The 22,882-nt window shown below is 42.1% G+C and overlaps 1 protein-coding gene across 3 annotated transcripts in view; it reads left to right on the forward strand.

Moving 5' to 3' along the window:
- Window positions 1–22,882, forward strand: part of LOC141139850 (probable cation-transporting ATPase 13A5) — a 356,120-nt gene that overhangs the window by 109,668 nt on the left and 223,570 nt on the right. For all 3 annotated transcript variants that reach the window (XM_073626380.1, XM_073626382.1, XM_073626381.1), the window contains exons 11-12: window positions 6,740–6,897; window positions 19,449–19,637. In XM_073626380.1, the coding sequence (XP_073482481.1) occupies window positions 6,740–6,897; window positions 19,449–19,637 (347 nt within the window). The remainder of the gene's footprint in view (window positions 1–6,739; window positions 6,898–19,448; window positions 19,638–22,882) is intronic.

Here is a 22,882-nt window from a genome sequence, read left to right on the forward strand (position 1 = left end):
GGTGTGGGGGGAGGGGTCCAATCGGGGTAACGTTATGTACCTATCAAAGCCACCCTTAAACCCATTCACCTCTAAAGGGTTCTAACTGTGAATGGGTGGGGGCCATGTGTAGTAATGTGTGTGGTTGTAAACCTATTCGGTACCCATATGATTGAGTCGAAGCTCCGTAATAATAATATGCTATCTAGGAGTGAGGGGGGAGTAAGGAGACCAGAAACAGTTAGGGTATGTGCTCCTGCCAGAACAGTGAAGGAGTTATGTTGGTATCAGGTTGAGAGGGTGTGGAGATCGCCCAAGTATGATCGGTGAGGATTAATTGGGTAAGAGGAAGGGTATGGACAGAAGGAGGGCACGATAAGCCAGACACTATGACGTTTCTGCGACAGATCAGTATCGATCATGGCTGAGAGGTTGGGTCACGCGTCGAGGAAACTCTAAAGTGCAACCAGCATGCCCATGTTGTATTAAATTTTGGCAGATTGTCTTTTGCTTGGTAAATTAGTTTTTCCATCTCGGCCATTCTATCGACTCTTTTTAAACCATTCAGGTACTGTGGGTGGTGTGGAACTCCTCCAGTGAACCGGGACACAGAGGTTGGCTGCATTGATAAGGTGTAGGGTAAGGGATTTTTTGTAGGCGGAAAGGGGCATGGAAGTGTGATGGAGCATGTATTGGGCTGGAGTGAAGTCTGGGGTGTAAGAGGTAATTTGGGTGATAAGGCAGTGAATTTCCGTCCAGTACGGTAGGATAAGAGGACACTCCCACCAGATATGAATGAGGGTGCCAAGCGCCGCATTGCAACGCCAGCATGTCGGGGGGGCCGAGGGGTGCATTTTGTGGATCTTGTCAGGTGTCCTATACCAGTTGGTGAATATTTTGTATCTGTTTTCCTGGGTGGATACTTTAATGGAGCCCTTATGAATATGGTGTAATGGTGTAATGTGCACCAGGTATCATGAAGTAACAGGTTGCTGAGTTGCAATCTAATAGCTCGTAAGGCTCTGTAGGTTAGGGAGGAAGCACCGTTGGATGTGTCAAGGGAGGGATTCAGAGCGACATTGAAGTCGCCTCCTACTATCAGAGTACCCGATTGGAAGCTAAGAAGTTGTTGGAAGGTGTCTCTAAAAAAGGCCACTTGTTGCGAGTTATGTGCATAAATGTTAGCTATTGTGACAGATCTGTGGTGCAGAGTGCCTTTAATGAATAGGAATCTCCCTTAGGAGTCTCTTTGGACTTCCGTCACCTGCAGGGGGCATTGTTTAGAAATTAAGATTGAGACTCCTTTGGATTTAGCCTCGGTGTTGGAAGCGTGGTACACAAGTGGGAATTGGTGATTATACAGTTTAGGGATGCTATCCATCCTGAAGTGCTTTTCCTGTATAAGTGCTACATGTATTTTCGATCGTTGTAGGAAATAGAACACTTTAGACCTTTTCTCTGGAATGTTAAGGCCTTGTATATTGATTGAGAAGAGTTTGAGTGTCTGTAGGTGCTTATGTAGGTCAGGCGGTGAGGCCCGGGGGTCTGTGTCATCCACCATAAGTACGAGTGAAGGGAGAGGGATGACCTAGGCGATCAGGATGTGGTTCTATTCAGTGTATGGCAGGCTTAAGTGTAATGTTAAGGTAACTGGGGTTAAACTGATGAGGTTTGGGGGTGACTTGCTCCCCTACCTATAAACTGTACCCCTAAGGGGTGTAACAGCACCGTGACTCACAACTGTGTGGGGGTTGGCAATCACCAAGCAGTGAAGGAGGACTATAGGTAAAGGAAAGAATGGTATAATCCGCCGCCACAGGGTCTTCAGGTGATAAAGGAAGGAGGTTTTGGAGAACGTATTTTCTGGGGATATATAATAATAGGGCAAGGGGATACTCTCAAAGAAACTTGAGTGCTGGGTAGTGGGATTTGGGTGCGTAAATGCATCATTACAGAAATAGCATACAAGAACCATCATATAGAAATATTGGGAGTTCTGAAACCACCACCCAGCCCCCATACCAGAAGGCACCCAAAACGCCATTAAATACTATCACGGCTAAATCCGGGATTTGTAAAGGTGGGTGCCCTCTCATGGGTCAAGTGTCAGCCTCAGAATGTGTGAGGTAATTAAACAGAGGACATTTAAAGGGCCTAAAAAATCACAAAAATCTCAAAAGAGGGATAGAACATTGTAACCGGAGTAACATGTAAAAAAACAAGTAAGTCGGTCAGCAAGCTGACCATGCAATTAGTGACAGATCTCCAACTAGAAAGTCTGAGTAGTACTAAACTTGTAGACTAGAAGATTTACCATAGAGAGAGTGTGGAATATACCTCATACCTCGCCGTGCATCTACCATGCCTGCAAGTGTGATTGGGTAAAGTTAAAGTTACAGTTACAGGCCAGTAGATGGCGGTAGTGCACTCTGCATAAGCATTCAGGTAGGTGTCACATCAGTTACCAGCAGCGAGTGTCTGTACGAGGCATGTGGATGGAGGGGGGTAGTCTGTGTAAGCTCCTCAGTCAGTGCACGAGTCATTGCATTCAGCGATGGAGTGGAAGAGGAGACTGTGTGAGATGTGGCTTTGGTAGTCAGCCTTGAGTGCGATGATCTGTGTGAGGCGTTGTCCAGGTAACAGTCGCAGTGTTTGTCGGACGTTCTTGAGGCTTTTCCTTAGTGTCAGAGAGATTGTGGACGGAAGTGACACTGTACAGAACTGCTGCCAGGTCAGGGGCGGTTACAAGCCGCAGGGTGTTGTGGGTCATGTAGTTTTAAAACACTCCACTAGACATATGGGCGGTGTTCATTCCATAGGCAAGTGCTGCTGCTTTCTAACTAAACTTGCAATGTCTGACAGGGACAAAATCTGAACCCAGTACAAGATGCAAAACATCTATTGTGCCGAATAGCTCTTGAAGAAAGTCAGTCACATAAACATTGAATTAAAGGTTAACAGTGTGAAAGAACTGATTAAAGCCAAACAGGGCAAACTGAGATTGCATGGTAGCGTGTATCTGAGGCCAGCTAATGGTCTCGGCGAGCTCTCCTGAGCCTTGGCGAGTTTGTGGGGCTGCCCCCCTGAAAGTGAGTGCGGGTACTGGTAAGGTGCCTGGGGGCTGATGGGGACCTTCTCCTACGGTACCTGATATCTTGCGCCTCCATAGGTTTTTCTTGAGGTGATTCTTTGCTTGTCACTGTGCGACGAAACTCCGCATACCAGTTAGGGACATCTATCAGGGCTATGCCCAGGGTTCCGCAGAAGTGTGGGAGATCCTCTGGTACTCTCAGGAGAGCCATGCGGCCCTGGGTGGAGGCAGAAAGTCAAAACGTGAATTTCCTTTTTTATTGAATACCTTTCATGTGAAGGGCATCCAGCAGAGGCTTCAGATCACGTCGGTGCTGTAAGGTGATTCCTGAGAGATCCTGATAGATTTGAGGTGCTCTCCCATCATGTAGAATTTGAGGTCTGCTTCTTGCTTGTCTGATAATTTATTCCTTAAGTTTGAAGTCAATTATGCAGCAAATGATGTCCCTCGGGGGATCCGTCTCCATTCCCTTGGGACGTAAGGCCCGGTGGATCCTTTCCATGTCAATGGGCATATGAGGTGGTCTATTAAGCAGACCACTGAAGATTCTAGTCACGGTGGGGGGTATTTGTTCTCCCTTAATGCCCTCTCTCAGTCCTCTGACTCTGAGATTATGGCGCCGACCTCTGTTGTCAAGGTCTTCCAGATGGCATTGCATATCTCTCATTAATAATGTGTGGGAGTCAATGCGATTTGCAGCTTGGCGTTCAGTCACGCTTTCAATTGTGAGAGCTCTGTCACTGAGCGCACAGATATCAAGCCTGAGCTCCGAAATGGTGGCAGATAAAGTGTCTTTGATATCCGCTGCTATGGTCTGCAGGTCCTGCATGTTTAAGTGTGGCTGTGGTGAGAGTTCAATGCCAGTTCTATCCCTGTGAGAGTTCAATGCCAGTTCTATCCCTGTGAGGGTTTGGCGATCCCGCATGTGGCGGTCCTGTCAGGGCCGCCTCAGAAGCCTGAGAGTGTGAGTGTCTGTGGCGGGAAGGTGCCATGTTCCCTCTGCCGGTACGAAGCATTTCAGGAATATTATGACCTCCGTCCCCTATTTGTTCGCAGGGGAAACGGGAGCGGGAGGCAGAAGAGTTCCGCTATGCAGTCCCCATGATTTGGAGGTGTTTAGGGGCAATTTTACCTCAGATTCCAGTCAGCTTTTCCCTGTGGTGGCAGGAGCTCAGGGATTAAGCTTCCATCTTCCTGCTAGGTCAGGCCACGCCCCCCACACAAATAACATTTCTAAAGGAAAAAAGTAATTTAAAACTACTTGCGGCTATAATGAATTGTCGGGTCTCGGCAATACAGATAAAAGTCACTGAATAAAACGGCATGGGATTCCCCCACGGTCCATTACCAGGCCCTTTGGGTCTCGTATGAATATTAAGGGGAATCCCGAACCAAAATTTGAAAAAGAATGGCGTGGGGGTCCCCCCAAAAATCCATACCAGACCCTTATCCGAGCACACAACCTGGCAGGCCGCAGGAAAAGGGGGGGACGAGAGAGCGCCCCCCTCCTGAACCATACCAGGCCACATGCCCTCAGCATGGGGAGGGTGTTTTGGGGTAGCCCCCCAAAGAACCTTGTCCCCATGTAGATGGGGACAAGGGCCTCATCCCCACAACCCTTGCCCGGTGGTTGTGGGGGTCTGTGGGCAGGGGGCTCATCGGAATCTGGAAGCCCCCTTTAACAAGGGGACCCCCAGATCCCGGCCTCCCCCTGTGGGACCCCCACAAAGTCTTCTTCTTCTTCTCTTGCTCTGCCAATGGACCAAAAAAGAAAAAAGCCACACCGACCTGCCTCCATGGGAGGCACCCGCTGTATGACACGTCCTCGCAGGTGACAGCTCTTTTATAACTGAGGGCGGGGCCACACCGTGATGTCCCTGGGTGGCCCCGCCCCCCTGATGCTACGAGGAAGCCATAGGGATGTCCCCGTGCAAGAAGAAGGCCCCAGGCAAGCTATACCAGACCCTTCATTCTTGCTGTAGGATATTCTACAGCACAAATTACATTTACAAAAAAAGACAATTTAAATTTCCGGCAAATAAAATTGCACTTCTATTTAAAAGACAAAAATCACACAGAACACTTCACAGTTCTGCCACAATATATAAAATACCCTTAGAGGTCTGCTATGTATTTTGGGGGAACCTTTTGGGTCTGTGTACCTTTTTGCCTCTTGCCTTTTTGCTTCTTGCTATATTAATTATAAAAAAATGGGACATGGCAGTGGTTAGTTGCTATATTTATGAAATGTGGCTATTTCTAGGTTACATGTTTTCAGAATGAGAAGGTGGGGGGGGGGCGGCATAACTGAGGGCCACCTTATTAAATGGGGTCTTCCAGATTCTGCTAAGCTCCCTGCCTGCAGACCCCTACAACCACAAATGTTGTGGAGAAGAGGCCTCTTATTCTCATCAACATGAAGGCAAAGTGTTTTGCCAGGGGACACCCCACTAGCAAAGTAGCCACCGATGTTGAGGGCATTTGGCCTCGCATGGTTCAGCAGAGAGGTGTACACTTACCCCCCCCCCCCCCTTCCTGGCCTGCCAGGCTGCATGCTTGGATAAATGTCTTTACCTTGGATAAATGATTTTTGGAACCTCGTGCTTTAATCCATTCCAGAACTAAAGGATCTGGTATAACATTTTGGGGTCCTCGTGCTTTTTTTGGGGTGGGGTTCCCCTAAAATTCATACTAGGCCTTAAGGGACTAGTATGAATTATGAGTGAAGGCCCCATGCCATTTTTTTTCAAGCTATTCACAGGTCTATTGTTTACATGGCTGGGGATTTTCTTCATCTTTACCAGACCCTTAACTTAGATGAAGGTCTGCTATAGATGTTAATTGTAAACTCCCCCAGGAAAAAAAATTATGTGGGGATTCCCCTCATAATTCATACCATACTCTTCGGGCCTGGTATTAATTTTACAGGAGACCCCACCAAAAAAACAAAAGAAAAAAAAACAGCCTGAGGTCCTACCCAAATTTTAAGCCCTTCAGGTCTGGGAATAATTTGAACCAGATCCTTTAGTCAAGCATGCAGCCTGGCAGGCCAGACAAGGGGGAGGATGGGGGGTGTGCCCCCCTCCCTTCTTAAACCATACCAGGCCACATGCAGTCAACATGGGTGGGTGCCGTTCCAGGTGGGGACCCCTGGCAAAGCATTGTGTCCCCATGTTGATGAGGACAAGGGCAGGAGGCTTATTGGGAACCGAAAGCCTCCTTTAACAATAAGGGTACATCCAGATAATAGTCTCCCTTATGTGAATGAGAAAGGGATACATACCCCTACTCATTAAAAAAAAGTAAAGTGTCATTAAAAACACAATTTTTGACATGCTTTATTAAGAAACAAAATCATGATATAGACCCTTGTCCATTACAATTCCTGATGTCCTTCAAAAGAAAAAATCTCGATGACCAAACATGATGGTGCCACTCTATGAATCACAGCTCTTGGAGCTGTCATCAGCAATATAAGAAAAGGGCATGAATAAGGGGTGACGTCATTACCCAAATAGTGCTATGGATGCGGTAATTAAAAAAAAAAAATGTAAATTTGACTGATATTCATCTTTAGTTATCATCTCTTAATTTACAATGTTTAAATTAAATGATAGATTCACATTTGTATGACTTTCATCTGAAGTTTCAATATATGTTGACTCCTAGGATTCAACACAGCAAAGGGAGATCTTGTGAGATCAATTATGTATCCCAAGCCTGTGATTTTTAAATTGCACAGAGAGGTTTCAAAAGTTCTTGTTGGGCTCATCGGACTTTCCATCTTTGGAGTCATATACTCAGTTGTACTTAACGCATATAGTGGGGTAAGTAGAATATGTTTTTAGCAGGAGCTATGAGACTATCACACCCACAATCCCTGCTGTATCTGAGAGCATCTTAGGGCCAAGTAAATATTCAAGTAAGCTGACTACATCAAACACTACCGACCTTGGTCATCATCACCTGATTATTTAATATCCAAGTATTGATACTATTGCTCAGTGTGTTACACAAATATAGGTGTATTCAGATGTAGGTTGTAATATTCATATGCCACATCTACATTCAATCTCAAGTACTTAAAACAGCATTAAATTCAAAATCAAAAATGTAATATATTGCAGCTTATCCTTAGATGTGGTGGCTGCATTTGTTTTTTTTTTAGGCAGAGGTTTCCCTCTGTTTTCATCTGGCGATCTGGTTAAATAACACACTTCCTGTATCAGAGGGCCCAGTCTGGATGAATGAGCATGGAGGCACAGCAGACAGCAGCATTGACAGTCTGGGGGGGATAGGGATGAGCCGAACACCCCTCATTTTGGTTCGCACCAGAACATGCGAGCAGACAAAAAAATGTGTGCGAACATGTAAATACCATTAAAGTCTATGGGACACAAATGTGAAAAATCAAAAGTGTTAATTTTAAAGGGTTATATGCAAGTTATTGTCCTAAAAAGGGTTTGGGGACCCAGGTCCTGCCCCAGGGGACATGTATCAATGCAAAAAAAAGTTTTTAAACCGGCCGTTTTTCTCAGGAGCAGTGATTTTATTACTGCTTAAAGTGAAACAATAAAAATGGAATAGTCCTTTAAATATCGTGCCTGTAGGGTACCCTTAGTCTGTCTGTAAAGTAGCGCATCTTTCCCATGTTTATAACAGTACTGCAGAAAAATTACATTTCTAAAGGAAAAAATGTCATTTAAAATTGCTTGCAGCTGTAATGTATTGTCAGATCCCAGCAATATACAAAAAAAATCATTGAAAAAAATGGCATGGGTTCTCTCCCCAGTCCATACCAGGCCCTTCAGGTCTGGTATGGATTTTAAGGGGAACCCCGTGCCAAAATGTAAAAAAAAAATGGTGTGGGTGTCCCCCCAAAATCCATACCAGACCCTTATCTGAGAATGCAACCTGGCAGGCTGCAGGAAAGGGGGGGCGAGAGAGCGCCCCTCCCCCTCCTGAACCGTACCAGGTCCTCCCCAAGGCACCTTTTCCCCATGTTGATGGGGACAAGGGCCTCATCCCCACAACCCTGGCCATTGGTTGCGGGGGTCTGTGGGTGGGGGTTTATCGGAATCTGGAAGCCCCCTTTAACAAGGGGGCCCCAGATCCCGGCCCCCCACTATGTGAACGGGTATAGGGTATATTGTAAGCCTACCCATTCACCAAAAAAGTGTCAAAAAAGTAAAAATGACAGGAGACAGTTTTTGACAATTCCTTTATTTTAAAAAAAAGAAAAAAGTGTCCCATGATGTAAATCCATCGTTAATCACGGTGTCCAGAGACATAAATAGGTAACCCTGCCCCCTCTGACATCCCTTGGCTATATAACAGCTGTCACCACGAAAAGACGGCAGTCGGCGGGATGCCTTCCTTCGAGGTGGAGCACGTTTTGCTTCTATTTTTCTGATCTGCCATGATTGAAGATGGAAGGACATTGCGGGACACAAAAACTGTCAAAAACTGTCTCCTGTAGTTTTTACTTTTTTGACACTTTTTTGGTGAATGGGTAGGGGTACAATGTAAATAAACAGTAAATACCGCGCTGTGATGAGTTATAAAGTGAACAATGATAAATATTGAAAAAATACTGTTAATAAAAATTGGTCCAAACAGCTGCCGCTACAAGTGAGATACACACCTAACAAACCAACTAGCAATAAGTAGCAGCGCTAATTCCCTAAAAAACGTACACCCAAATTGATAAATAAAGTGACATATATGATTAGATATATGTAAATACACAACGGCTGATAGACAAAATAAGTTAAATACACATGAGAACCAACTCTAAAAGGAGCATCATTAAGTCCATTAAGATATAGATGAACAATTGTATGATCCAGTGATAGTATCTCCCAGGTGATGTTCGCTGCGTAAACAAATGAATCCTCCACCGCACCACTGTGATAACACCAATAAATATATATGCTTACCAGAAGGCAAGCTAAGATAAGCTTGTGACCTTAACCCGGTCGGGGCCTTTAAAAAAGAAGGAATGAATGGAGGCGATGATTCCACCACACCATATAGAGGAGTCGTCCCCGCAAATCTTTTCTTAGACACTTCCAGAGCCCCGGAACACAAGTTACTCAAGGAGTCCCCAAGAGAAAAAAGGAATCGACATAGCGTAATCCCGTAAACTAATTTATTAATTAAAAGTAGAGAACACACTTACATGGTATGAAGAAGTTGAAAACATAAAATAACATGAGCCGGCCGGCTAAAGCGATCGCCCGTCCACCACCTGAACACGCGAGACGTCAGCACGTCAGCTCCTCCCGACGCGCGTTTCGTCACACAATGACGTCGTCTGGGGCACGGGCAACGCACTGACGTGTCGCGTATAAATAACAACAATGGAAACCAAGCCTCGATCTGGATCCGGAACAGGAAACCATCTAGCGTTCCATCTGATCACATGGAACGAATCTAATTCCGCCATTTTAGACAGTGGAAGAGCGTGTCTAACAACAACTCAACCTCAATAATGGATAAAAAGACGTAAATATATAGAGACGCCTAAAATAATTCACACAAAAATCATTTGACATCCACTTGGCATTAACCAGAATATATTGTTTGCACTTAAAGGATACCAAGGAAGCCATTATAATTTAATTAATATATTATTGTAAAAATAAAAATAAAATAAGGTGAAGTAAAAATTGTATATAATAAAAATAAATAAAAATAGAAAAAAAATATAAATATAAATGATATTATTAATTAATATAAATGAATATAATAAATAAGGGGAACAGAAAAGGCAGGCTAGGAATATCTCATGTTTGTATATTGAGATATAATCTATAAAATCTTAAAAAATTTTTTTATTCTAAAAATTAGCTTATAAAAAATTTTTTTTTTTTTTATTTTTATCCTGGTCACATTACAAGATTTACACAAGGATAAACCAGATCGAATAGTTCATACCAAATGGGGATTACTAATATTCACCCTCTCACAAGGAAAAATTATTCCAATGGATATCTATAATTTGAGGGGACCCATCTCTATACTATGACAAGACTAAAGATGATTTCCTGTGGTCCACAACAAGTCAGGTTTGAACAAATATATGCATCTATTAAAAACCATCTCCTCTATGGATTCAGTCAGTTATGCTAAACCAGTATTATCAATTCGTACATCGACCTGACATAAAGAATCTCCAAAAGAGGAAATAAAATCCATAACTTTTCATTTATATTATACAGGACCCAATGGATATAGGCCTAAGCTCCTCCCACATATTCCAAATAGAAATATATTCAGGAGTTGTCAATAAAGGCGTTTGTATCAATATCCACATTGAGTCCATATGGAGTGTAACATTTGATTTTGTGAATCCATACCATTTCTAGTCTGGAGATATCCCTAACAAGAGAGCTACCCCTCCAGTGTGGTCGATATTTATCAATCCCCAAAAAAATGGTGTTGGAGGGATCTTTATTATGCATGTTTAAATAATGCTTAGAAACTGAGTGTTTTGGGAATCCATTTTTGATATTGGTGATATGTTCATTTAGTCTGACGGAGAGGGGTCGCCTAGTCCTACCCACATATTGTAACCCACAAGGGCACTGGAGTAGGTAGACGACCCCCTCCGTCGAACAAGTAATAAATGGCTCAATATCATATTCCTTTTGTGTGCTATGGGCAGTAAACCTTCGGGTACATCTTTGTGTGCCTCTATTGATAGAGCACACTCGACATCTACCACATTTATAATACCCTGTCAGATTCCCAAAAAAACAAGATGTTTTAATAGGGGGGTCTAGAACATTGGGAGCCAATCTATTCCTCAAACACGATGCCCCTTTAAATACCACCTGTGGTTTGGCTGGTAAAATAGATTTGAGAACAGGATCATTTTCCAAGATATGCCAATGTTTACGGATCAAATTTTTAATATTATTATGTTGTACAGAATAGGTAGTGATAAAGGGAATACGAGAGGAGTCCCACTCGCGGGGTGGTCTGGTACTCAGGAGTTCACTCCTATCTAAGTTACGAACCATTTCCAAATCAGACTTCAAAGTTTCTAAGGAATAACCTTTCTCCAGAAATCTCTGGATCAGCACATCTGCCTGTTCCAAAAATTTGGAGTCCTCTGAACAGTTTCGCTTTAATCTCGTAAACTGACTTTTGGGTACAGAATGAAGCCATGATCTATGATGACAGCTATCCAGAGATATATAGGAATTTCGGTCTGTACTTTTAAAGAATGTAGATGTAATAAACTGGTTATGACAGACAGCTATATTTAGGTCTAGGAAGTTAATATCAGATTGACTGGCCTCAAAATTCAAAATGATCCCCCTGTTGTTTCTATTGAGCTCTTCCATAAACAAATCCAGTTCCATAAACAAATCCAGTTCGTCACGGGGATGGGCCCCGTGACGAACTGGATTTGTTTATGGAAGAGCTCAATAGAAACAACAGGGGGATCATTTTGAATTTTGAGGCCAGTCAATCTGATATTAACTTCCTAGACCTAAATATAGCTGTCTGTCATAACCAGTTTATTACATCTACATTCTTTAAAAGTACAGACCGAAATTCCTATATATCTCTGGATAGCTGTCATCATAGATCATGGCTTCATTCTGTACCCAAAAGTCAGTTTACGAGATTAAAGCGAAACTGTCCAGAGGACTCCAAATTTTTGGAACAGGCAGATGTGCTGATCCAGAGATTTCTGGAGAAAGGTTATTCCTTAGAAACTTTGAAGTCTGATTTGGAAATGGTTCGTAACTTAGATAGGAGTGAACTCCTGAGTACCAGACCACCCCGCGAGTGGGACTCCTCTCGTATTCCCTTTATCACTACCTATTCTGTACAACATAATAATATTAAAAATTTGATCCGTAAACATTGGCATATCTTGGAAAATGATCCTGTTCTCAAATCTATTTTACCAGCCAAACCACAGGTGGTATTTAAAGGGGCATCGTGTTTGAGGAATAGATTGGCTCCCAATGTTCTAGACCCCCCTATTAAAACATCTTGTTTTTTTTGGGAATCTGACAGGGTATTATAAATGTGGTAGATGTCGAGTGTGCTCTATCAATAGAGGCACACAAAGATGTACCCGAAGGTTTACTGCCCATAGCACACAAAAGGAATATGATATTGAGCCATTTATTACTTGTTCGACGGAGGGGGTCGTCTACCTACTCCAGTGCCCTTGTGGGTTACAATATGTGGGTAGGACTAGGCGACCCCTCTCCGTCAGACTAAATGAACATATCACCAATATCAAAAATGGATTCCCAAAACACTCAGTTTCTAAGCATTATTTAAACATGCATAATAAAGATCCCTCCAACACCATTTTTTTGGGGATTGATAAATATCGACCACACTGGAGGGGTAGCTCTCTTGTTAGGGATATCTCCAGACTAGAAATGGTATGGATTCACAAAATCAAATGTTACACTCCATATGGACTCAATGTGGATATTGATACAAACGCCTTTATTGACAACTCCTGAATATATTTCTATTTGGAATATGTGGGAGGAGCTTAGGCCTATATCCATTGGGTCCTGTATAATATAAATGAAAAGTTATGGATTTTATTTCCTCTTTTGGAGATTCTTTATGTCAGGTCGATGTACGAATTGATAATACTGGTTTAGCATAACTGACTGAATCCATAGAGGAGATGGTTTTTAATAGATGCATATATTTGTTCAAACCTGACTTGTTGTGGACCACAGGAAATCATCTTTAGTCTTGTCATAGTATAGAGATGGGTCCCCTCAAATTATAGATATCCATTGGAATAATTTTTCCTTGTGAGAGGGTGAATATTAGTAATCCCCATTTGGTATGAACTATTCGATCTGGTTTATCCTTGTGTAAATCTTGTAATGTGACCAGGATAAAAATAAAAAAAAAAAAAAAAAAAAAAAAAATTTTTATAAGCTAATTTTTAGAATAAAAAAATTTTTTAAGATTTTATAGATTATATCTCAATATACAAACATGAGATATTCCTAGCCTGCCTTTTCTGTTCCCCTTATTTATTATATTCATTTATATTAATTAATAATATCATTTATATTTATATTTTTTTTCTATTTTTATTTATTTTTATTATATACAATTTTTACTTCACCTTATTTTATTTTTATTTTTACAATAATATATTAATTAAATTATAATGGCTTCCTTGGTATCCTTTAAGTGCAAACAATATATTCTGGTTAATGCCAAGTGGATGTCAAATGATTTTTGTGTGAATTATTTTAGGCGTCTCTATATATTTACGTCTTTTTATCCATTATTGAGGTTGAGTTGTTGTTAGACACGCTCTTCCACTGTCTAAAATGGCGGAATTAGATTCGTTCCATGTGATCAGATGGAACGCTAGATGGTTTCCTGTTCCGGATCCAGATCGAGGCTTGGTTTCCATTGTTGTTATTTATACGCGACACGTCAGTGCGTCGCCCGTGCCCCAGACGACGTCATTGTGTGACGAAACGCGCGTCGGGAGGAGCTGACGTGCTGACGTCTCGCGTGTTCAGGTGGTGGACGGGCGATCGCTTTAGCCGGCCGGCTCATGTTATTTTATGTTTTCAACTTCTTCATACCATGTAAGTGTGTTCTCTACTTTTAATTAATAAATTAGTTTACGGGATTACGCTATGTCGATTCCTTTTTTCTCTTGGGGACTCCTTGAGTAACTTGTGTTCCGGGGCTCTGGAAGTGTCTAAGAAAAGATTTGCGGGGACGACTCCTCTATATGGTGTGGTGGAATCATCGCCTCCATTCATTCCTTCTTTTTTAAAGGCCCCGACCGGGTTAAGGTCACAAGCTTATCTTAGCTTGCCTTCTGGTAAGCATATATATTTATTGGTGTTATCACAGTGGTGCGGTGGAGGATTCATTTGTTTACGCAGCGAACATCACCTGGGAGATACTATCACTGGATCATACAATTGTTCATCTATATCTTAATGGACTTAATGATGCTCCTTTTAGAGTTGGTTCTCATGTGTATTTAACTTATTTTGTCTATCAGCCGTTGTGTATTTACATATATCTAATCATATATGTCACTTTATTTATCAATTTGGGTGTACGTTTTTTAGGGAATTAGCGCTGCTACTTATTGCTAGGGGTACAATGTACCCCTACCCATTCACATGGGGGGGCAGGATCTGGGGCCCCCTTGTTAAAGGGGCTTCCAGATTCCGATAAGCCCCCCGACTGCAGACCCCGTAATCACCGGACAAGGGTTGTGGGGATGAGCCTCCTTCAACATGGGAACAAGGTGCTTTGCGGGGACCCCAAAACACCCTCCCCATGTTGAGGGCATGTGGTCTGGTACAGTTCAGAAGGGGGGCGCTATCTCATCGTCCCCCTCTTTTCCTGCGGCCTGCTAGGTTGCATGGTCGAAAAAGGGTCTGGTATGGATTTTGGGGGGGGACCCCCATGCCATTTTCTTTTTACATTTTGGTGCGGGGTTCCTCCTAAAATCCATACCAGACCTGAAGGGCCTGGTATGGATTTTGGGGGGCCCCCACGTCATTTCTTTTTTTAATTGGTGCGGGGTTCCCCTTAATATCAATACTAGAACCGAAGGGCCTGGTATGGATATTCAGTGTAGACTCTATATTCATAGTATATATATATTTACAGTCAGATCCATAAATATTGGGATATTGACACAATTCTAATCTTTTTGGCTTTATACACCACCACAATGGATTTGAAATGAAACAAACAAGATGTGCTTTAACTGCAGACTTTCAGCTTTAATTTGAGGGTATTTACATCCAAATCAGGTGAAAGGTGTAGGAATTACAACAGTTTGTATATGTACCTCCCACATTTTAAGGGACCAAAAGTAATGGGACAGATTAACAATCATCCATCAAACTTTCACTTTTTAATACTTGGTTGCAAATCCTTTGCAGTCAATTACAGTCTGAAGTCTGGAATGCATAGAAATCACCAGACGCTGGGTTTCATCCCTGGTGATGCTCTGCCAGGCCTCTACTGCAACTTTATTCAGTTCCTGCTTGTTCTTGGGGCATTTTCCCTTCAATTTTGTCTTCAGCAAGTGAAATGCATGCTCAATCGGATTCAGGTCAGGTGATTGACTTGACCATTGCATAAAATTCCACTTCTTTCCCTTTGTCCATATGCACTGTGAAGCGCCATCCAATGATTTCTGAAGCATTTTGCTGAATATGAGCAGATAATATTGCCTGAAACACTTCACAATTCATCCTGCTGCTTTTGTCAGCAGTCACATCATCAATAAATACAAGAGAACCAGTTCCATTGGCAGCCATACATACCCACGCCATGACACTACCACCACCATGCTTCACTGATGAGATGGTATGCTTTGGATCATGAGCAGTTCCTTTCCTTCTCCATACTCTTCTCTTCCCATCACTCTGGTACAAGTTGATCTTGGTTTTATCTGTCCATAGGATGTTGTTCCAGAACTGTGAAGGCTTTTTTAGATGTTGTTTGGCAAACTCTAATCTGGCCTTCCTGTTTTTGAGGCTCACCAATGGTTTACATCTTGTGATGAACCCTCTGTATTCACTCTGGTGAAGTCTTCTCTTGATTGTTGACTTTGACACACATACACCTACCTCCTGGAGAGTGTTCTTGATCTGGCCAACTGTTGTGAAGGGTGTTTTCTTTACCAGGGAAAGAATTCTTCTGTCATACACCACAGTTGTTTTCCGTCGTCTTCCAGGTCTTTTGGTGTTGCTGAGCTCACCGATGCGTTCTCCCTTTTTAGGGATGTTCCAAACATTTGATTTGGCCACACCTAATGTTTTTGCTATCTCCCGGTTGGGTTTGTTTTGTTTTTTCAGCTTAATGATGGCTTGCTTCACTGATAGTGACAGCTCTTTGGATCTCATATTGAGAGTTGACAGCAACAGAATCCAAATGTAAATAGCACATTTGAAATGAACTCTGGACCTTTTATCTGCTCCTTGTAAATGAAATAATGAGGGAATAATACACACATGGTCATGGAACAGCTGAGCAGCCAATTGTCCCACTACTTTTGGTCCCTTAAAAAGTGGGAGGCAATATTCAAACTGTTGTAATTCCTACACCGTTCACCTGCTTTGAATGTAAATACCCTCAAATTATGGACTAGACTGTGTATATATATATATATATATATATATATATATATATATATATATATATATATATATATATATATACATATATATATATATATATATATATACATATACATATACATATATATATATATATATATATATATATATATATATATATATATATATATATAAAATCAAATACACTGCCACTAACTAACATGCCTGCCTAATCTAGCTCAATCTATCTCCGTCCACACACTATACAGGGCCACTATGAAAGCAGCCTTTTATAGTGTGGGGCGTGGACTTAGTCCCCCTGAGGCATGATCGGCCAAAGGCATCCTGCCTTTGGCCAATTATGGCTCTCTCAGCACAGTGTGCTGTGATTGGCCAAAGCATGCAGGTCAGGTGCATGCTTTGGCCAATCATCATACAGCATTGCACTGCGATATCGCAGTGTATTATGGGGCGTACCGCAGCGCATGAATTTCCCACGAACGCCCCATATGTTCGGTTCATTTTAGAACAAACGAACACCCGATGTTCGTTTTGAACTCACGTTCGACTCGAACTGCGGGCTCATCCCTAGGGGGGAAGGTGAAAAGGAGAGTTAAATGTACTAGAACATTTAAATACACTAACAAACTGAAGCCAAATGCCAGATGATTGCGTTATTATCAGTTACACAAACATTTTTTTCTCCTTTCTTGACAAATGTTTTACATGAATAAAACTGCTAATTGTAAGAACCCCTGTCAGTGTTCAGTGGTTTGTCTCCCTGTAAACTGATACATCTGAAAGAGAGCTTGTTCTTTTGAAAAAAAAAAAAAAAAAAAAAAAACAGACTTACTGGCTGGATCACCAGGTAAAAAGAGAAGGACTGAAACAAAGAAAACTAATGCAGCCATCACATGTAAATATTGGTTTGCTTCTGCTTTAATGCTATGCATGCATGTACAAGAATATGTTGCCATGCCCCCCTAGGGGTTGCTGAATGTAGAGGTTCACCTGTCATCCTGCCCAGCCCAACATCCATCTCTCAGACACTCAGAGACATAGAACAGTCCATAAGCTGTGTTTTTGTTTTTATGTTTTTATTGAGGGGATTGAACTTAGATGGGAATGGGAAATGATGGGATGCCTGACAATATTCAGCACAACTTTCTTGGGACTTCTATATACACTTCCAGTATATCCACTCCAGTCTTCTCTCCAGCACAAACTCTTACTTAAGACCTCTTATCCTTCACTCCACCAGCACTTCATTTGCTGCAGACAATTACTCCTCCAGAACTTCACTTGCTGCAGACTATTACTCCTCCAGACTAGCTAGCACCAGGCCTCAGCCAGGCCTCAGTGAACTGCCTTTTGCTGACAGGGGCCTCGGGCCCCTGTGGTGTATAAATAGTTCAGGTGCTTACTACCCTCTATTCAGCTACCAATCCCAGATTGCTCTTCAGGCCCTGCCAGGCAGCCTAGCTGCAATGACCCCTTTCCACTGCCCTTTCCACAGTCCTCTCTTCTGGCTCGGCAACCATCCTAAACTGCAATCTCCCAGTTCTCTTAGGCATGCCTCCCCAGTCCTCCTGACTGTGCTTCACTCACCATCCCTCCCGGCTGAGACCAGTTGTCCTCCCTGGAGTCTTTTAGCAGTGTTCTCTCCCGCTGTCCTTTCTTTGCTCTTTCATGTGCCTCTCCTTCCAGGATCTCTTCATGCCCTCTGGACACATCCGAGCCCCCGCCCAGGGTCACTCCCCCCCAGACTGGGGAGCTCCCCGTGGGCCCTGACAGCCTCCACACTCTCTCACTTCAGCTCTTCCTCCTGACAACTCCTCCCCAGCTGGGCTGACCCCAGGTATTTAAGGAGGCCTGCCCCCTGCCAATCCAAGTTGGGGGTTTGTCAAGGCTCCTCAAGATACCCCAGGCAGCTTCACCTCTCCTCTCCTTCCTTTCCTTCTAGCACCTTCCAGAAAGAAGAGGGAGGTGACAGTGCTGCTACCTGTGAGTCACCCAGCCCTGCCCTGAGCCACTCCCAGCCCAAAATTAAAACAAACAGGCCTAGCCACCAGCTGCCTCAATTTTCATACTTTCCAGAAAAAGCCTCACTCTAGCACCTACCTAACTAGAGGGTGCTACAAATATATGCAAAACCAAAGTTCCCAAGTAGTATGTACCAAAAATAAATAAATAAAAGTATATTACTTTTTTTCCCTGTGTCTTAGTTATATGATATTCACCTAGTCAGTCAGCCAGTTGTGTTTGGATCATATAAATGATAATATACCTTTAGGCATTACATGACTTCTCCAGATCCTGTGGACATCCGGATTGTCCTCCAACTTTCCCTCTCACTCTCACTCCACAAGCAAACATGCAGAACCAAACATTTATAATTACGGAAATATATTTTTCTAGAAAAATCTTCTGGTCTAGATTGTGTCTACATGACCAAGTACTACCCGATTTCTTGCTTTCTAATTGGCAAAACGTTAAAAGTAGCCATATTTTCATCCAAATAAGAATAAAAAACTCATTTGTACAACATTTCTCTCATTAATGACCTAATGAAACAGTTTTTTTGCAAATAACCTGTATAAAAAAATAATGTAATGTATCAAATGCCCAGACTGATCCCTCTACACAACATTCTAGCTATTATAAAGTACTAAATGTTTAGCTTTCCTATAGCTTTTAGAGTTTTAGGGCAAAATAGTTAAAGACATACATATGCATTATTTTTTTAATTCAGTAATGTTTTTGTCAATAATATGAAATATGATTTTTTTTAATAGTGGCTCTTACAGCATAAATATTTTGTGCAGCTGTGTACAATGTGAGGGCATATTGAAGCTATAACAATGGCACTAAAATATACAGATAAAATGTAAAAGCAGTTGAAACGAGAGACCATACCAAATGAGGGTGTTGTAGAACTCTTTTTGTGGGTAGCGTCCTGTTCTGGGATAGAAGTGCTGTAGATCAAGCTTATGTGCCTTTTAGAAAAGATGGGTTTTGAGAGTATGCTAGAAAACTTGAAGGGGTTAGTGAGAATTTGATGGAAAATGGAAGAAGATCTGGAAAAAAGTTGGAGTGAAAAGTAAGTAAGAAATGGTATGAGTAAAGAACAAAGATGTTTATAAATAGAGTAAAATATCTGATTGGGATATCTGGACACCGAATAATGAGAACTTTACATTGATTTATATTTTTGTTTTTTCCCCTATAAAACTTTCATATTATCACTCTTTGTTTTGTAGGCAACAGTTCGAGAACTAGTGATAATGGTACTTGTCATGGCAACTGTGGCTATACCTGTTTCTCTGCCCCCATCCTTGACAATCTGCACTCTCTACTCTCAGGCACGATTAAAAAAGCAAGGCATTTTTTGCATCAGTCCTCAGAGGATTATTTTGTGTGGACAGCTAAATGTTGTTTGCTTTGACAAAGTATGTATTCTTACATTTTCAGACTTTGGGCTAAATGCTAAAAAGTATACATTTAACAAATAAATAATATATTTTGTGTAATCTGAGTTGGCCTGCATCATAGGTAGCCACTGACTGTTGGGTGTGACCAGAAAGGATTACAAGAGTTAAGAAACATTGAAAACATAAAAAAACTATAATTTTAAACCAATTCCATGGATTGCTTTAGTAATGCATAGTATACTGTATATCAGTTGAAAGCCCTTTATAGTAATGCATTGTATACTGTATATCAGTTGAAAGCCCTGTATAGTAATGCATTGTATACTGTATATCAGTTAAAAGCCCTGTATATATATATATATATATATATATATATATATATATATATATATATATATATATATATATATATATTTTTTTTTTTTTTTAAACATACCTTAAACGTAAAGTATATATACATATACTATATATACCACAGAATACCATAAAAAAAAAAAAAATTGTCCATAAAATGATACTATACATAGGGGTTGGTTTACTAAAAGTGTAAGGACTGTTAATTTAACAAAGCAACACTTCACCAAACTTAGGGGTTAATTTACTAAAGCCAGAGAGTGCACATTTAGTCACACTTCTGCAGAGAAACCAGCTTCCAGGTTTTTTTTTTTGCCAAAGCTTAATTGAACAAGCTGAGGTTAGAAGCTGATTGGTTTCTCTGCAGAAGTGTAACTCATTTTGCACTTTAGCTTTAGTAAATAAACCCCTTAGTGTTCAGCCACTCCTAAATATTTCTTCCACGATACCTCTACAACTTTCTGATTGAGCTTCCCTACCAATTGGACAGCATTGGTGATGCATATTTATTGTTCAATGAGAAGTCTGGAGGTGCAGAGGGGACACAGGAACCTGCGTGCTAAGCCAAGTACATTCATTTTTGGCATTGTCAGCCCAGCGCTGTTGGCTTTGATGCTGGGTTGTCCCTTCACCCCTCAACATTTAACATCCATACTACACTATATTGTCAAAAGTATTGGGACACCTGCCTTTACACGCACATGAACTTTAAGGCATTCCAGTCTTAGTCCGTAGAGTTCAATATTGAGTTGCCCCACCCTTTGCAGCTACAACAGCTTCAACTCTTCTGGGAAGGCTGTCCACAAGGTTTCAGAGTGTGTCTATGGGAATGTTTGACCATTCTTCCAGAAGTGCATTTGTGAGGTCAGGCACTGATGTTGGAGGAGAAGGCCCGGCGTCCAAGGTGTTATTTTGGACTGAAGTCAGGACTCTGTGCAGGCCAGTCAAGCTCCTCCACCCCAAACTCGCTCATCCATGTCTTTATGGCCCTTGATTTGTGCACTGGTCCAAATCATTTGGTGGAGGGGGGATTATGGTATGGGGTTATTTTTCAGGGGTTGGGCTTGGTCCCTAGTTCCAGTGAAGGGAACTCTTAAGGCGACAGCATACCAAGACATTTTGGACAATTTCATGCTCCCAACTTTGTGGGAACAGTTTGGGGATGGTCCCTTCCTGTTCCAAAATGACTGCGCACCTACACACCAGGCAGCACAGTAGCCTAGTAGTTAGCACTCTTGCCTTGCATCACTATGATCCTCAGTTCAAATCCCAAGCAGGACATTACCGGCATGGAGTTTGCATGTTTTTCCTAGGCGTGAATTTCCTCTAGGTACTTTGGTTTCACACACTAAAGACATGCTGGAAATTGGTTTGTGTCTAAATTGGACCTAGTATGCAGTACCCTAGATTGTGAGTTCAATGAGGGCAAGGACTGATGCGGTTAATGCAATATGTAAATAGTTAGCACTATAAAAAGTGTTTAACCAGTAAAAAAGTAAATAATATTGACATAAATTGTATTCCTCGTTAGAGAAATTCTGGAATCTAGGATTCTGCTAGTTTCTCTGTCCCTTACAACACCTGACTATGCAGAATCCTATTCTTTCTAAAGCCTTGTATACACGATTCGATTGTCGTACGACCGAGCGTCTGACTTTTGTCAAAAGCGCGTGTGCAGAATTTTGTCTAGCATACCAACTATCCGCAAATTGTCATTCGACAGACACAAACGTAGTGACGTACTATAAGAATATAAAGAGGAAGTTCATTTCTCAAGCGCCATCCTTTTGGCCCCTTCTGCTAATTTTGTGTTAGTAGAAGTTTGGTGACCGTTAATTCGCGATTTTCAGATCGTTCCTGATCTTCAAATGACAGTTGGGAGTAGACAGTTACATTAAAAACAACACAATGGAAAATTAACAAGGGACACCAACATAGTTGTATCTTTGATCTTAAAAACTCAGGGATAATGGTGTTGTGGTATCTTCCCCAAAAAATCTAACAAAAACCATAATATTAATATTATTTATATCACTACAAAACAAATGCCTTTTAACCTCTTTCTGTCTGCACTATAGCCGAAAGATGGCTGCAGCGCAGACCTATTTTGCCGGGAGGGCGTCCATAGACGTCCTCCCGTGCTCGAGTGGCCTGCGCACCCTCTGCAGGGCGCACGGCGCGCTCTGTCACAGATCGGAGTAAGGGGTCGATTCAGACCCCTTACCACGTGATCAGCTGTCAGCCAATGACAGCTGATGTGATGTAAACAGAGCCGGTAATCGGCTAACTTTTCTAAAAAAAAGCCGAACACTGGCGGCTGTGAGAGGGACATCAGTCCCAATCGTGGAGAGCCTCTGCAGAGGCTTCTGTGCCCACCTGTGCCACCTACCAGTGCACAACAGTGCCGCTTACCAGTGCCCACCAGCGCCACCTACCAATGCCCACAGTACCACCCATCAGTGCCCACAGTGTCACCTAGCAGTGCCCACAGTGTCACCTAGCAGTGCCCACAGTGCCAACTATAAATGTCACCAATCAGTGCCTCATCACCAGTGCTGCCTATCAATGCCACCTACCAGTGCCCATCAGTACCACCTATCAATGCCCATCAGTGCCACCTACCAGTGTCCATCAGTGCCATCCATCAGGGCCCATCAGTGCCGTCTTATCAGTGCCTATCAATGTGGCCTTATCTGTGCCTATCAGTGTGGCCTTATCTGTGCCCATCAGTGCAGCCCATCAGTGACCATCAGTGCAGCCTCATCAGCCAATATCAATGAAGGAGAAAAATTACCAGTTTGCAAAATTTTATAACAAACTATGAAACTTTTTTTTTTTTTTTTCAAAATTTCTGTCTTTTTTTGTTTGTTTAGCAAAAAATAAAAACCCAAGTGGTGATTAAATACCAC

The sequence above is a fragment of the Aquarana catesbeiana genome, linkage group LG04, assembly GCF_042186555.1.
Source record: "Aquarana catesbeiana isolate 2022-GZ linkage group LG04, ASM4218655v1, whole genome shotgun sequence".
In the NCBI taxonomy this organism is placed as follows: Eukaryota; Metazoa; Chordata; class Amphibia; order Anura; family Ranidae; genus Aquarana; species Aquarana catesbeiana.